General features: G+C 35.3%; 2 protein-coding genes across 4 annotated transcripts in view; both read left to right on the top strand.

The window, feature by feature from the left end:
* The window catches only part of GLRA2 (glycine receptor alpha 2), a 272444-nt gene that overhangs the window by 172142 nt on the left and 85854 nt on the right, over positions 1 to 14448 (top strand). The window lies entirely within an intron of this gene.
* Positions 206 to 1376, top strand: LOC141492053 (Golgi to ER traffic protein 4 homolog). The gene has a single exon (XM_074192702.1). The coding sequence runs from the start codon at positions 250 to 252 to the stop codon at positions 1072 to 1074; it is 825 nt and encodes a 274-aa protein (XP_074048803.1). The 5' UTR covers positions 206 to 249; the 3' UTR covers positions 1075 to 1376.

Below are 14448 nucleotides of genomic sequence, written 5' to 3'. Positions count from 1 at the left end.
ATTTTAGTCAATTTGATAAGTATGAAGTGGGACCTCAGAGTTGCTTTAATTTGCATTTCTTTAATCAATAATGATTTGGAGCATTTTTTCACATGACTAAAGAAAATTTTAATTTTTTATTTGAAAATTGCCTATTGCTTTCCGGGGCTCCTCCCTGGCCCGGCAGCGCAGCGCCCCTGGGGCCTCCAAAGCCCTGGAGGGGCCGCCCCACCCCCTTCAGTCCCTCCTGGCCTTGACCTCTGCAGGTACATGTCACAAGAGAAACACATAGAAGCAAGAGAACGAATGTTCTCAGGGGCATTGTTGTTCTTCAGTCACAGTCAACAAAACAGTGCTGCCGATCTTTCCATGCTGGTTTTAGAGTCCTTGGAGATATCAGATGTGAAAGTAACTGATGAGCTATTGGAAAATTTGGCTAAAGTGTTTAGTTTGATGGATCCAAATTCTTCAGAAAGAGTGGCATTTGTATCCAGAGCACTGAAATGGTCCAGTGGTGGATCAGGAAAATTGGGTCATCCAAAACTACACCAGTTATTGGCTATCACACTATGGAAAGAACAGAATTATTGTGAGTCTCGGTATCATTTTCTGCACTCCACTGATGGAGAAGGATGTGCAAATATGTTAGTAGAATATTCTGCCTCTCGAGGATATTGCAGTGAGGTGGACATGTTTGTAGTACAGGCAGTCTTACAGTTTCTCTGTTTAAAAAATAAAAGCAGTGCTTCAGTGGTATTCACAACATATACACAGAAACATCCTTCAATACAGAAGGGACCTCCATCTGTACAACCTTTACTCAACTTTATCTGGTTTCTGCTGCTGGCTATTGAAGGAGGCAAACTAACAGTATTTACAGTATTATGTGAGCAGTATCAGCCTTCACTCAAGAGAGATCCTATGTACAATGAGTATCTCCATAGAATAGGACAGCTCTTTTTTGGAGTACCACCCAAGCAGACATCATCCTATGGAGGCTTATTAGGGAACCTTTTGAATAGTCTTATGGGATCAGGGGAGGAAGAAGATGCAGAAGATGGTCAAGAAGATAGCAGTCCTATTGAACTCGATTGAAAACTTTTTTCACTAGGAACTGCATAAATCAGACAACTTGATAACTCAAAAGACATTTTCAGAATATGAGCCCTGAAATTCTGTTTTTCACAACTAGGAGGGCTCTCCATTCTGTTAAAAGAAGGTTGCTGAGATGTTTATAATGTTTGGTCTATATTATTTATGTAAAAAAGGGTAGCCAGAAGAACTGATTGGAGTGATTGTTAGCAGCCTTTCAGTATGCTGACCAGTGACTTTTGATTGAGTTATATAGTCATTTATGGTTTCAAATGCAGTATTCCTTTACAGATTAATACAAAATAAAGCACAGGCATTACTGTTACTTGACCCTTTCAAAATTTTGTTTCAGTTTCTTATAGGGGGAAAAATAACACATTTAACCTTTGCTGTCACAAAGGAATGTCTTGAAAAGTAGGGTAGTTTTTAGCTTTTTCTCTGAGCCTGGTGCCAAAATGTGTTTCAAGGCATGCCAAAAGAAAGGGTGAATTTCATTAGCTAGATAACATCAAGCTAACTACCTTTTGGAGTGCAGCAAATTGTGGAAAACAAAAGAGTTGGCTATCTCAAATCAAAACATAACTTGTGCCCATCAAAACTAATTTTTTTTTTACCTTTCAAATGTGTGTGTTCTGAGTTTTCTTTAATTTGAATGAATCTTTGTAGCATGTAGGTAAGAGACTGAAGATACTGAAGTCCATCTTATGAGTTTTATACATAAATTCTCATGTTGTTGATCTTTCTCCTTCATGCACGGGATTTAGCTGCCTTTGATGGACTTAGACAGTGTTAGTTGTGTACATGTGTAAGGTGACAGTTGTGTTTAATAAAGCAAGCCAGCAACCCCTGCCTTTTTCTCTAAGTACAACCACTTTTTAAATGTCATTTAAAGAAAAGGGATACTGCAGAACTTTTAATTTCTATCTTAATGCAATATTTATTTTTATTGGGTGATTGATTCCTTTAACTTAACATTTTAGAGGGAAAAAAGACATGAATTTACAGGAATAACTGCAGACCAGGAATTAGCAAGTCTACATTTTATCACCTTATGATGCAGTGCAGTATGCCAGATATTACCAATATAATTACAGAAGAGGGTGGGGGGGGAAACACTTTATTTTTTCACAGTTAAAAGACGTAGATTAATACACAGTGATCATGCATGGGGAGGAGGGAAATACAATTTTATTTACTGTAAAAACAAATGGAATTTAAAGGAAGGCTTTGTGTTAACTGTTGAGTTTAAATAGATACTTTATACTGGGACTTGAAGCACTGTTGATTTTTGAAGTAGCTAAATGGAGAGGGGATGTCTCATTTTAAGCCTTTTTCTCTCCAACATGAAAACACTGAGTACTATATTCCATCAAATTTCTGATGGGTGGGAGCAGCAACTACCTGTTTGCTGCTCTTTAGTTGCCAGGCCTTCCTTCTTTATCCAAGGCTGGGCTAGCTTATTTCAATAAGGGTAGGTTAGGTAGTGAGATGTTTTTCTTTATCTATCACTAATGGTACCCAGAAATATCAATACACACACACACACACACACACACACACACACACTCTAGGATTCTAGGAGAGATTTTAGGGGCCATTTCATCCAAATCACTCACTTTGCAGTTGATACTGAGTCGACTAACTTGCCCAAGACATCATGTAGATGTTGAAGTCTAAATTTGAATCCAGGTTTTCTGATTCCAACATACTAGCATAGATATTTTCTGCTGTCATTGATGATTAATTTTTTTTGTTTCCTCATTCTTGGTATAGAGTATGTCTATATTTAGAAATCATCTAGATAAGTATAAAACTTTGGTGTGATGAAATGTCAAGATATTTAAGACTAATGTGAGTACTTCTATTTAGTAAAGACCCCTTGAAAAATGTATGTTATTCTGTATACTTGCTGTAAAAATTAAAATTATTCCATCCAACTACTAAGAGACTTCCCAGCAGCTCTTGGGCTATAGAAGTAACCCCAAAAAAGGCTACAATTAGGCCCACAGCAGGTTCTCTAGAGAATTAAAAAGGCTTTGATATAATGACTTGATTACCAACCCTACTGCAATTTTTCTTTGTCTTTTCGTTTAAATCAACTTGGGTGTTTCATTTAATTTTTAATTAGAAGATTTTGAGATATTAAAACCCCCTAGTAGCACAGATGTTCATAAGATAATAGTATTGGGGCAGATTGACCCTACTGCAATCACTCAGTCATGTACCTTGTATCATTACTGTAGTGTATTTAAACATGTGCAGTAATAAGCCTGTCAATAAAACCTTTTCAGCCTATAAAGTGTGTGCAAGTTAGAGATATGACATCATCTGGTTGGACTCTGTGGAGTGATTGTACTAAGTGTAATGTTAGCATTCTGTTTCTTGCCACTAATTCCATTTCTGTATAGATTTCTTTCTTAAATGTTTCCTCATGTCCCTAAATAGATCACATGCAGTTGTTGTGGGAAGAATCCTGAACAATCTACAATCAGAGAATTCTAATTCACAGCTACAAAGACCCAGAGAGATGTAATAAATCAATAAATTAGAATTTGAAATGAAAAAAAATTGCCTATTAATATCCTTTGACCATTTATCAATTTAGGAATTACTTGTATTCTTACAAATTTGAATCAATTCTCTCTATATATTTCAGAAATGAGTCCTTTATTAGAAATATTATCTGTGAAAATTATTTTCCAACTTCCTGCATTCTTTCTGTTATTAATTGCTTTGGTTTGATTTGTGAAGAAGTTTTTCAACTTAATGTAATCAAAATTCTCCATTATACATATTTTTAAGGTTCTCTATCTTTTATTTGGTCATAAACTCCTTACTTCTCCATAGATCCAACAGATAAACTATTCCTCATTCTTCTAATTGGTTTTGGTATCACCCTTGATGTCCAAATCATATGCCCATTTGGACTTTATCTTGTTATAATAAGATGAAAGCTGGGGTTTTTTTTGCCAATTTCTACCACGTTATTTTCCAGTTTTCCCAGCATTATTTTGTCAGATAATGAATTCTTATCCAAGAAGCTGCAGTCTTTTGCTTTATCAAACAGTAGCTTACCATATTTATTTACTACTGTAACTTTTGTACATAATTTATTCCCACTTCTCTATTTCTTAACCAGTACCAAACAGTTTCATTAACTGATGCTTTATAAGTTTTAGATCTGGTACTACTAGACCACCTTCCTTTGAATTTTTTTTAGGTTTTTGCAAGGCAAATGGGGTTAAGTGGCTTGCCCAAGGCTATGTAATTATTAAGTGTCTGAGGCGGGATTTGAAGTCAGGTACTCCTGACTGCAGGGCCAGTGCTCTATCCACTGCGCCACCTAGCCTCCACTCCTTTACATTTTTTTTTATTAACTCCCTTTATAATCCTGATCTTTTGTTCCTTCAGATGAATTTTGGTACTATTTTTTCTAGCTTTATAAAATAATTTTTTTTGGTACTTTTCTATGACAATGAATAAGTAATTTAATTTCCATAGAATTTTCATTTTTATGATATTAGTTCCACCTACTTATGAGCAATTGACATTTTTTTTTGGTTTTTGCAAGACAATGAGGTTAAGTGACTTGCCCAATATCACACATTTAGCTAATTATTAAGTATCTGACATAGGATTTGAATCAGGAGGACCTGACTCCAGGGTCAGTGTACCACCTAGCTGCCCCAATGACATTTTTCAAATTGTTTAGATCTGACATTATTTGTGTGAAAAGTGTTTTGTAACTGTGCTCATATAATTTCTGGGTTTGTCTAAGCAAAGCTTAGGAGATAGACTCCCAAATATTTTATGTTGTCTACAGTTATTTAAAATGGAATTTCTCTTTCTATCCCTTGATGTTGAACTTTGTTGGTAATGTATAGGAATGTTAATGATTTATATGGATTTATTTTATATCCTGCAACTTTGCTAAAGTTGCTAATTGTATCAAGTACGTTTTTAGTGAATTTGTTAAAAATCATATCTGCAAAGAGTGATAGTTTTGTTTCCTCATTACCTATTCTAATTACTTTAATTTCTTTTTCTTCTCTTATTGCTAAAGTTCAGATTTCTAGAATACTATTTAATAATAATGGTGATAACTATTTGTTATCTCTTTATTGTTTCACTCCTGATCTTATTGGAAAGCTTAATTAATATGCTGAAACTTGCCAGATAGTTGATTCTTGGTTATAATCTATACTCCTTTGTCCTCCAGAATATTATGTTCCAGCCCCTCTAATCCTTTAATGTTGAAGCTGCTAAATCCTGCATTGTCAGATTGTGGCTCCTTGGTATTTGAATTGTTTCTTTTTGAATGCTTGTAGTATTAGTTGAATGATTTAACTAATAATTTTGAAATTTGGTTACACTGTTTGAATTTTTATTTTGGAAATTTTATTTGGGATCTTTCAGGAGCTGTTTGGTGGATTTTTTCAAGGATTATTTTATCTTCATATTCTAGAATAATAGGGCAGTTTTCCTTTATAATTTTTAAATTATATTATCCAAATTATATTTTGAGCATAGTTATACCAATAATTCATAAATTCATAAATTATCTCCTGGATTTATTTTCCAGGTTGGTTATTTTTCCTATGTAGTTCTTTACATTTTCTTCTCTTTTTCCATTCTTTGGATTTTGTTTAATGTATTCTTTCTTTTTTAGTCTTTTTTTGTTTTAGGTTTTTTTGCAAGGCAAATGGGGTTAAGTGGCTTGCCCAAGGCCACACAGCTAGGTAATTATTAAGTGTCTGAGACCAGATTTGAACCCAGGTACTCCTGACTCCAAGGACAGTGCTTTATCTACTACGCCACTTAGCTGCCCCTGTTTAATGTATTCTTGATGTATTATAGAGTCATTAGTTTTCTCTTGCCTATTTCTAATTTTTAAGGATATGTTTTCTTCTGTTAACTTTTGTATCTTCTTTACAATTTGTCTAATTCTACTTTTAAAAGTATTGTTTTCTTCAGTCAATTTTTGTGCTTCCTTTACCAATTTTTCATAATTCTCCTGAATAACTCATTTCTTTTTCCAATTTTTCCTTCTTTCTCTTTTATTTGATATTTAAATTCTTTTTTAAGCTCTTCCAACAGGGCTTTTTGGATGTGAGACAAATTCATAATATTCTTTGAGGAAATGTAGACCTGTTGTCATTGCTTTCCTCTTCTGAGATGAGGTTTCCATCTTATCTGTAGTTTCTAAATTTAGGGCTCTTTTTTGTTTTTTTGCTCATTTTAAAAGTTGAGCTCTGATCCTGAGGCCCAGGGAGTTCAGTCTCAGGTTATTTTGTGCTGGGATCATGGGGCTAGTCACTGGCTTTCCACATAATGCCTAGGGTGCTAGCTGCTTGCTTCCTATGGTAAGATAGTCCAAATCAGCCCTGGCAGTTCTGGGGCTCACAGTACACCTTCTGCACTAGGACTTGGGCTCTCACTGCAGGCCTACTGAACCTGGACCCAGGGACCTCAGTTACTTATCGACCTACTTATAGGCTCCTGTTGGCTTCCCTGTTTCCTACTTCACCATTGCTTCCCCTTTTGTCCAAGTGACCTTTGCTGAAGTCTCTTCAAGATATTTTGTACTGAAAAGTTGTTTTTCTCTGTCTTTTTGTGGTTAGTGGCTTTATTTAATGTTGTTCCAGAAGAAAACTGAGAAAAGCTCAGGGAGTTTCCTAGATTCTCTCCACCATCTTGGCACTGCCCAAGAAGTCCTTTCAGGTGCTTTCTAATCAAAACCTTTAATAGCAATATCACTGCTGTTCTAGTCATCATATGGTAAATCAAACATAGACCATTTTTTTATAATTTATCATACATTTTCTCCCTTCACTAATAGACATAACCTTATATTATTATGTATGGTGATAGGTGCCCAAGATGGTGAATCTTTGCTAAACTTCACCAAAGCATTGTGATAGATATATTCATATATATATATATATATAGGCATGTATGTGCATAACATATGTATAGACATATATGAGAAAATGAAACAGAGGAGACATCTAGATTTCTATAATCATCTTCTGCCTCATCATCTGCAACAGATATAAATTTTAAAATGATTCTTCATTTATAAAATGAAAGTCAAAAGTTACAGCCATCCCTTGGATATAGGCAGGGCCCTCCATGGCTTGCAGCCCTGGGAGGGGAAAAGCCCTTCCCCACCAGCCCCAAAGGCTGCTGGGGTCCCTCTCCCCTCCCCTTTAGACTAGACAGTCTTCTCTCTTAGAGTCCAAGCACCCTCTTCCTTCTGGGAAGTACAGTCAGTTTTTCCTAACAATAGCTCCCTGGAGAAACTGGGAGTTGGTAAATTCCTATTGATAATAGTTGAACAGCCAATGAGAATCTCCTTTTGTTCTAATATCAAATCTAATCTAGCAAGGAATTGGCCTTTGGGTGTGCCCCACCTTGGGAGGAGCCCTGGGGTGTATTTATTTTGTCTTTGTCATCTGCTTCTTGTCTTGACCTTGGAGATCATTGAAACACCCATCCAATAAACTTGCCAGCCATGCCTCAAAAAAAATGTTACAGCCAGTCACAATTCTCCCCATATACTTCATACTTTTCCTATTCTTTTGTTTTTCTTGGTACTTTAGTTATGACCACTATTTTTGTTAGATTCCAGGCTCTCTCTAAGAGCAAGATTTTGCTTATTTTTATGCTACCACAAAAAAATATATAGGTAAAAGATTACGAACTCGATTGTTAGTCTTTCTCCTCTTGGAGTATGTCATCAGACAGTTACAAACAAATGCGAAATGGACATCATTTTTAAAAAAAATTCTTTTAACATGCAAACTAGGGTATCACTTCATTATTATGCTTCCTGGAAACCATCCTTAAAGAATAGTTTAACTCTAAAGTAGAGCCTTGCTTTTGTTATACAGTTTAAGTGGTGTACTAAGATGCACCCACAATTTCTAATTTTTTATATGACATAGCTGAAAAATAATTAAAGAGCCATTTCTATTTATTTAAATATATGATTCATTTTGGATAGCAAATATTTATGACTGCCTATCTTATTACCTCTCCATCATTACCTGCTGCCTCTCTGTGACTTGAAGGCTGTTGAAAGCTTTTACTATCCTGGAATATATCCTCCACTGGATAATTATGTTTGTTTTCCCCCTTCCCCTCTGTACTTCAAAATCTTGCCTTAGGCGTCCCTCTTCTGAGATTGACAATGATAGAGGTATTGTACCCAGAAGTTCACACTTTAAATCCACTTTGTTTCTGGAAAAGAAGAAAGGTCCTCTAAGTTTGGTTTCTTGTCTCTTCTCCCCATTCCCTCCAAGTCTTATCTCCTTATTAGACCATAATCTGCAGCTCATGTGATAGAAAAGGAACATGATAAATGCTGGAGAAGATGTGGGAAAAAATGGAACACTAATGCACTGTTGGTGAAGTTGTGAACTGATTCAATTATCTGGAGAACAATTTGAAAATATACACAAAAGGCAAACTATGCATGCCCTTTGATCCAGCAATATCACTACTAGGTTTGTATCACAAAGAGATTATCAATAAAACAAGGGAAAAGGATCTATTTGAACAAATATTTATAGCAGCTCTTTTTGTGGTGACAAAGAATTGAGAGTGAAGGGATACTCATAAATTGGGAAATAACTAAATAAGATGTGGTACATTAATTTAATGGAATATTATTGTAATATAAGAAATGATGGGCAGGCAGGAGAATTTCAGAAAAACCTGTAAGATTTACATGGACTGATATTGAATAAAATGAGTAGAATCAGGAGAACATTGTACGGAGTAACAGCAACACTGGTGAGGATCAACTATGATAGATATAGTTCTCCTCAGCAATACAATATAATTATCCTAGATAATTATAAAGGACTCACAAGAAAAAATGCTCTCCACATCCAGAGAAGGAAGTGATGGACTCTGAATGCAGGTCAAAGCATACTATTTTCACTGTGTGTGTGTGTGTGTGTGTGTGTGTGTGTGTGTGTGTGTACACATGCTTCCTTTCTGTTTTTTTCATTTACAACATAACTAGGGTGAAAATGTGTTTTTTTAAATATTGTTATCTGGTGGAGGATAGGACTCTTGTGTCATCTAAACTTTGCAATCTTCCCCAAGTCTTAATTTAAGGTTCTATATACAATAGATACCTAATAAATATTTCTTGGAATTAAGATTAGATTCTCTTAAAAGAAAGGATTGTTGAATCAAAATAATTTGCTGATACACTGTGTACCCATAAAGGATAAGTTAAAAGCTAGGTATCTTTAAATTTAGATAAGTAGACGTAGACTATGTTGACATAGGAAGGATGGTAAGGCACCTAGGGCAAAGGGGATAATTGGGATCCAAAAGGAGCAGCAAGATGCAGAAGTCACACTTCAAATGTTTCACTGTTTTCCCTGTCCCAGTCCTGTTTTATCATGATTCTAAACATTCAGATTGATAGTTTTCTTCCTTTTTTCATCTTTTCCTCCCTACCATCCATCTCTTGACTCTCTGGGAAGAGTACAGGCAATTTCAGTCAATTTTATAACTACAATAACTTGAGTAAATAAACCAAAATAGGTCAACACTCCTCTTCAATTTTGCCCAATAGATCATGATATGGACAGTTGTTGTCTAGGGCACTGTGGGACCTCAGAGTTCATTTGTTTTTTTTTTAATTAAATTCAAGCAAAAATGTGAAGAAGAAGAATGAATTAAGTACAGGATCTGTCTTAATGAGAGACAGAATAAGTAGTTGCTCTTCTGATATGAAGAAGTAAGGCATAACTCTAGTATGAAATAAGGCTAGAAAGAGGGAAATGACAGATGATGGAAGACCTTAAAATGCCTAGTAAAGTGTGAACTTTGATGGGTCAGCAATTGGGAGCAATTGAAGATTTCTGAGCAGAGGTATAATAAGACTAATTTATATATAAGGGAAAATTGCCCAAGACCAGTATGAAGGGTGCTTTTGAAGTGGTGGAAAAAAGAAGAAAGATCTATTAGGATGAACTTGCAGTATTACAGGTGGGTGTCAGTCAGGGTATGTTAGGCACAAATATTCTACCCCATCTTCCCCATGCACTGGTTATACTAGGTTTTTTTTTTTCCCTTAGAAAGTATTGAGGCATTCCTTGAGACTTGATTAGCCAAGGGAACTAAGGGCTCAAATTCTTGACATCAATTTTTCATTGCCTAAGTACAAAGCAACTGCAAAAAAGTTGAAGGGGCTTTCCACTGCTTGCCTAGTGGATTGTGATGAGAACTTTACTAAGTTTAATCAACTCAAGGGGTTCTCAAAATTAACTTGTGTCAGGGGAGGGCCTAGGATAGTGTTCCTACCACATCCTAACTACCAACCACCTGGATTATTGTGATATTCTCCTTATAAGAATGCCTTCTCTTTTTTCCCCCCTATTCCCTATTCCCATCCTATTGATTACCTTTCAATATCAATGGCTAAGTAAATTCCTATTGATAATAGTTGAACAGCCAATGAAAATCTCCTTTTGTTCTAATATCAAATCTAATCTAGCAAGGAATTGGTCTAAATCAGGTTCAGCTGAACTCAGAAAATGAGGGTGGAGAACAGGACTGATGCAAAGATATGTTGGAAAAGTTTTAACAATCTGTTCTTTTAAAAAAAATGTTAGCATGACACTTTTTAAGTTTAATCTTCATTATCAACATTTTCTCAATCATTTTCTTAAATCTGTACAATGAACAATAAATCAGCCCTAATTTTTAAAACTTGCTGGTTTCGTCATTGAATTGATGAGATACTATGGGACTATCTATTATCCATAGGATCTAGAATCTGATTGGAGAACACCAAGATGAGTTCTGGAAGATATATGACTTAGATATTAAAAACTCACTTCATAAATTAGAGAAACAAGGGAGAAAGTACAAAAGGTAGAGATGAAATGAAAGTGAGACATGTGTATTAAGATGTCAGTAAAAAATGAATGATTTTGATTGGGGAGAAAATATAGAGACAAAATGACCAAGACTATGACTTTAGTTAGGGAAAAGAAAAGAAATCAGAGAAAGAATGATTGAAGAAGTGGAAGCATAACTAGGGGAATATTATATATTTGAAGTCAAAGGAAAGGAATGCAGATAGAAAGTTAAATAATCACAAAATTATAAGAGATTACAAAAAAAGACGTGCTGTTTCCTCACTAGATCTAACCAGCCCCAGGTCTGACCATGCTCTTTCATGTTGGCCAAGTTCAGATCTCCCTCCAGTGATTCACAGACCCTCTGCACTTCACACCAAACACACACACACACACACAGACACAGACACAGACACAGACATACAGACACACACACACACACACACACACACACACACACACACACACACACACACAAACACCTCCAGTATAAGCAAATCTACAAAACCATTCCTTATGGAAATTAACAGTCTGATCTTTCCACTCACATTCACTCAATCCTTCCTCAAACAAAATATGTATCATCTCCTCTTCTTCCAATGTAAGCTCTTTGAGGGTGTTGACTTCTGTTTGTTTTCCCCAGTGATTAGGACAAGTCCTGACATAATCCTTAATGAAAGGTTTTCATTTATTCATCCAGAAAAGCCTTAAGTTGGTATTCAATAAATATTGTGTGAGGCTCAGAGTTAAGCAAGTAATTTTCCATTCTACTTTTAAAGAAGAGTGAAAGAATCCCTTCTCACAATAATATAGCATCAAGAACATCCAAGTCAGAATCAGACACCTGTGTCTCTGTTCAAATCCAGGTTTCATTCCTTGCTTACTAAGTAAGTAACATATGACAAGTCACTTCCTCTAATTTAAAATAGGACTAATAATACTTGCACTCCCTGCCTCACCATGTAATTGGCAAAGAAAGTATTTTGGAAGTCTATAAGAAGCTCTATAAGAAGTGTAAGCTATTATTATCAGTGTGATATATTTAAGCTAATCTGGACACAGAGTTTAATCAGTTGACCAACAGCCTTTTAGCTCAGTTGCCCTGGCAACATTTTACAACCTATTACTTTTGTCAAATATCTCAGTAAGAGGATTCTTCATACATAAGTTCCCTTTTAAAAGAGCCTATACCCCTCACAGAAAGGAACACTTTGAGAAAGAAAGAAAATAAAGTTTTTGAATGAAGATTCAAATAGTTTCATGAGAACTACTCTTTTTAAAAAAAAAAAACAAGCAATGAAACATCCATATGCATAGAGAGTCATTTCCTAAAGTAGTATAATTTTTGAAAAAGAGTTCCCATTGGAACACTGTAAGCATGGTTGCATCTTACACTCTGATATCCTAAGTGTAACTCTACTTACTAGATTCTGATATCCTGATTTGAAATTCTGTGATAGAGAAATAGATAAATACTTTCTGTATTTCACCACTCTTCTCCAAAATCAGCCTCCTTAATCCCGCCCCAGACCTGGACTTTCACCCTCACCAAGGTCCTGAGTCCCTCCAGACCCTTTCCCAGGGCATCTTCCCACAATACAATCACCCAATCTATCAGTCAACAAACATTTATTAAGTACCTACTCTGTACAAATACTTTGTTAGGTATTGGGAGTACAAAGACAAAAATAGACTTTAAAGGTGCAATCTCTATGACCATTTTTGTGTGTGCTTATATATATTTTTTGCTATTGTACTATGTCACATGGTATCAAAAATGGAACTATCAAACTATAAGTGATAACTTCATTTATATATGACATAGACCTCTGGCCACTACTATCTGAATTCTTGGAATGTTAAATGTTATCATTTCTCAATGGTTCTCTGATATCCTTAAGGAGACTGGGGCTATCTAGACTCTTTGCAAATGGTTCTAGCTCTAACCAATGACCCCAGAATACTGAAGTTATTGTTGGGAGAAAGTCACAATCTAGTTTTAATGAATTTTTCCTAATAACTGCATTTCAAGATGATTTGCTTCAAGTATCCTCAGAATTCTCTGTCCTGAAGCAATTTCCCAAACATCTTGTCATAGTTAAAGCTCTGAAAACAAGTAGCACTCACCTTTGTTTTTCTATCAAGTAGAAGGATGCTAGAAAGAACCACAAGGAATTCACATCTATATAGGTGGAACATACCATGAATATATCAGCTCAAATGCTCCTAACATTCTTTTTACTGCTCCATTCCTCTACTATAGGGAATTTTATCACATCCTTCACTTATACTACAGAAGACATCTTTAAATGGTTAATTAAGAATGTTTAAGTGGTTGATTGCTACTCCTGCCATGGAATCACCAAGTACCACTTCATAAAAGTCAAATCAGCAAACCTTAATTAAATGCTTATGATGTACCAAACCCTGTAATAAAACACCAGGAGAACTAAAAAAAGAACCAAAATAGTTCCTTGTGTTCAACATACTCAAAATCAAATGTCCAGCATCTGTTTTGATTCTCTGGATGTCAGCATCTAACACATCTCTTTGCTGCATTATGTTGTCACCTGGTAAGAGAGCTATAAAACACCATATTCTAGCACAGAGAATATTTTAGTACAAGCACAAATTACTTGTGTGTTAGGAATCCCAAAGTTATTGGATAAAGACAAAACTACTTCACTAATCACCTTCAAGACAAAGAATACAAACAAAAAGGGGGGATCTAAATAAGCCATAATTACCACAGGAAAATCTCTGATAAAACATTATAATACACAATAAATAGCCACTTTTTAAAAGCTCTCTCAAGCTATATTTTAATCATATTTGTTTACATTAAGCTTCTTAGTTAGTTAAATAGGCACAGCAGCTTGGGGCAGAAAAATTGATTTGGTGCATAGAACACTGCCTCAACAGAATAGCAGATTTATTTTAAGGAAATCAATTTTTCTTGATGGAGTACAAATTTAACTCTACATGGTGGGGGGGGGGTCAGACAAAAATCTCTTTTCCCTCTTGTTCTTTTTGTTCTTTAGTAACATGATATTTAAATAAATTTACCACCAAGAGAAAATAAATCTGATTTTTTCTAGTACCTTTAACCCTCTTAGAAAGAAAGAGACTTGAGCTTCATTCCACAGAAAACCCCTGATATATACAGCTGAAAACTACCCTCCCTTATAATGGAACTTTAGAAGTAATTTTTAGAGCAATGCTTTTATTTGAATACATTGAGTAATTGTGGTATAAATCAATCCAATAGAAAAAGAAAAAGTATTAAAGAGCTGAATGGGCTTGATGTGGTACTATTTGCTGATTAAATAAAAGTTCCTTTCTTTACCTTTTCACTCCCCTTCTAAGTCAGTGAGCTTGATTATTATTTTCCTTTACAACTCTTAATGTCACAGAGTAATCAGAGGACTATATTTGGACTTGTCCCCAGGATTTCCAAAGGCTGCCTAGAGATTCAAAGACTCAGTCCCCA

This window comes from Macrotis lagotis, chromosome 6 (assembly GCF_037893015.1).
Source record: "Macrotis lagotis isolate mMagLag1 chromosome 6, bilby.v1.9.chrom.fasta, whole genome shotgun sequence".
Lineage (NCBI taxonomy): Eukaryota > Metazoa > Chordata > Mammalia > Peramelemorphia > Peramelidae > Macrotis > Macrotis lagotis.
The sequence above is the reverse complement of the archived record's forward strand: the minus strand, read 5'-3'. Positions and strand labels throughout refer to the sequence as shown.

Excerpts from the sequence above, each read along its gene's own strand:
- LOC141492053 (XM_074192702.1), top strand. The coding sequence starts at position 250 with ATGTCACAAGAGAAACACATAGAAGCAAGAGAACGAATGTTCTCAGGG.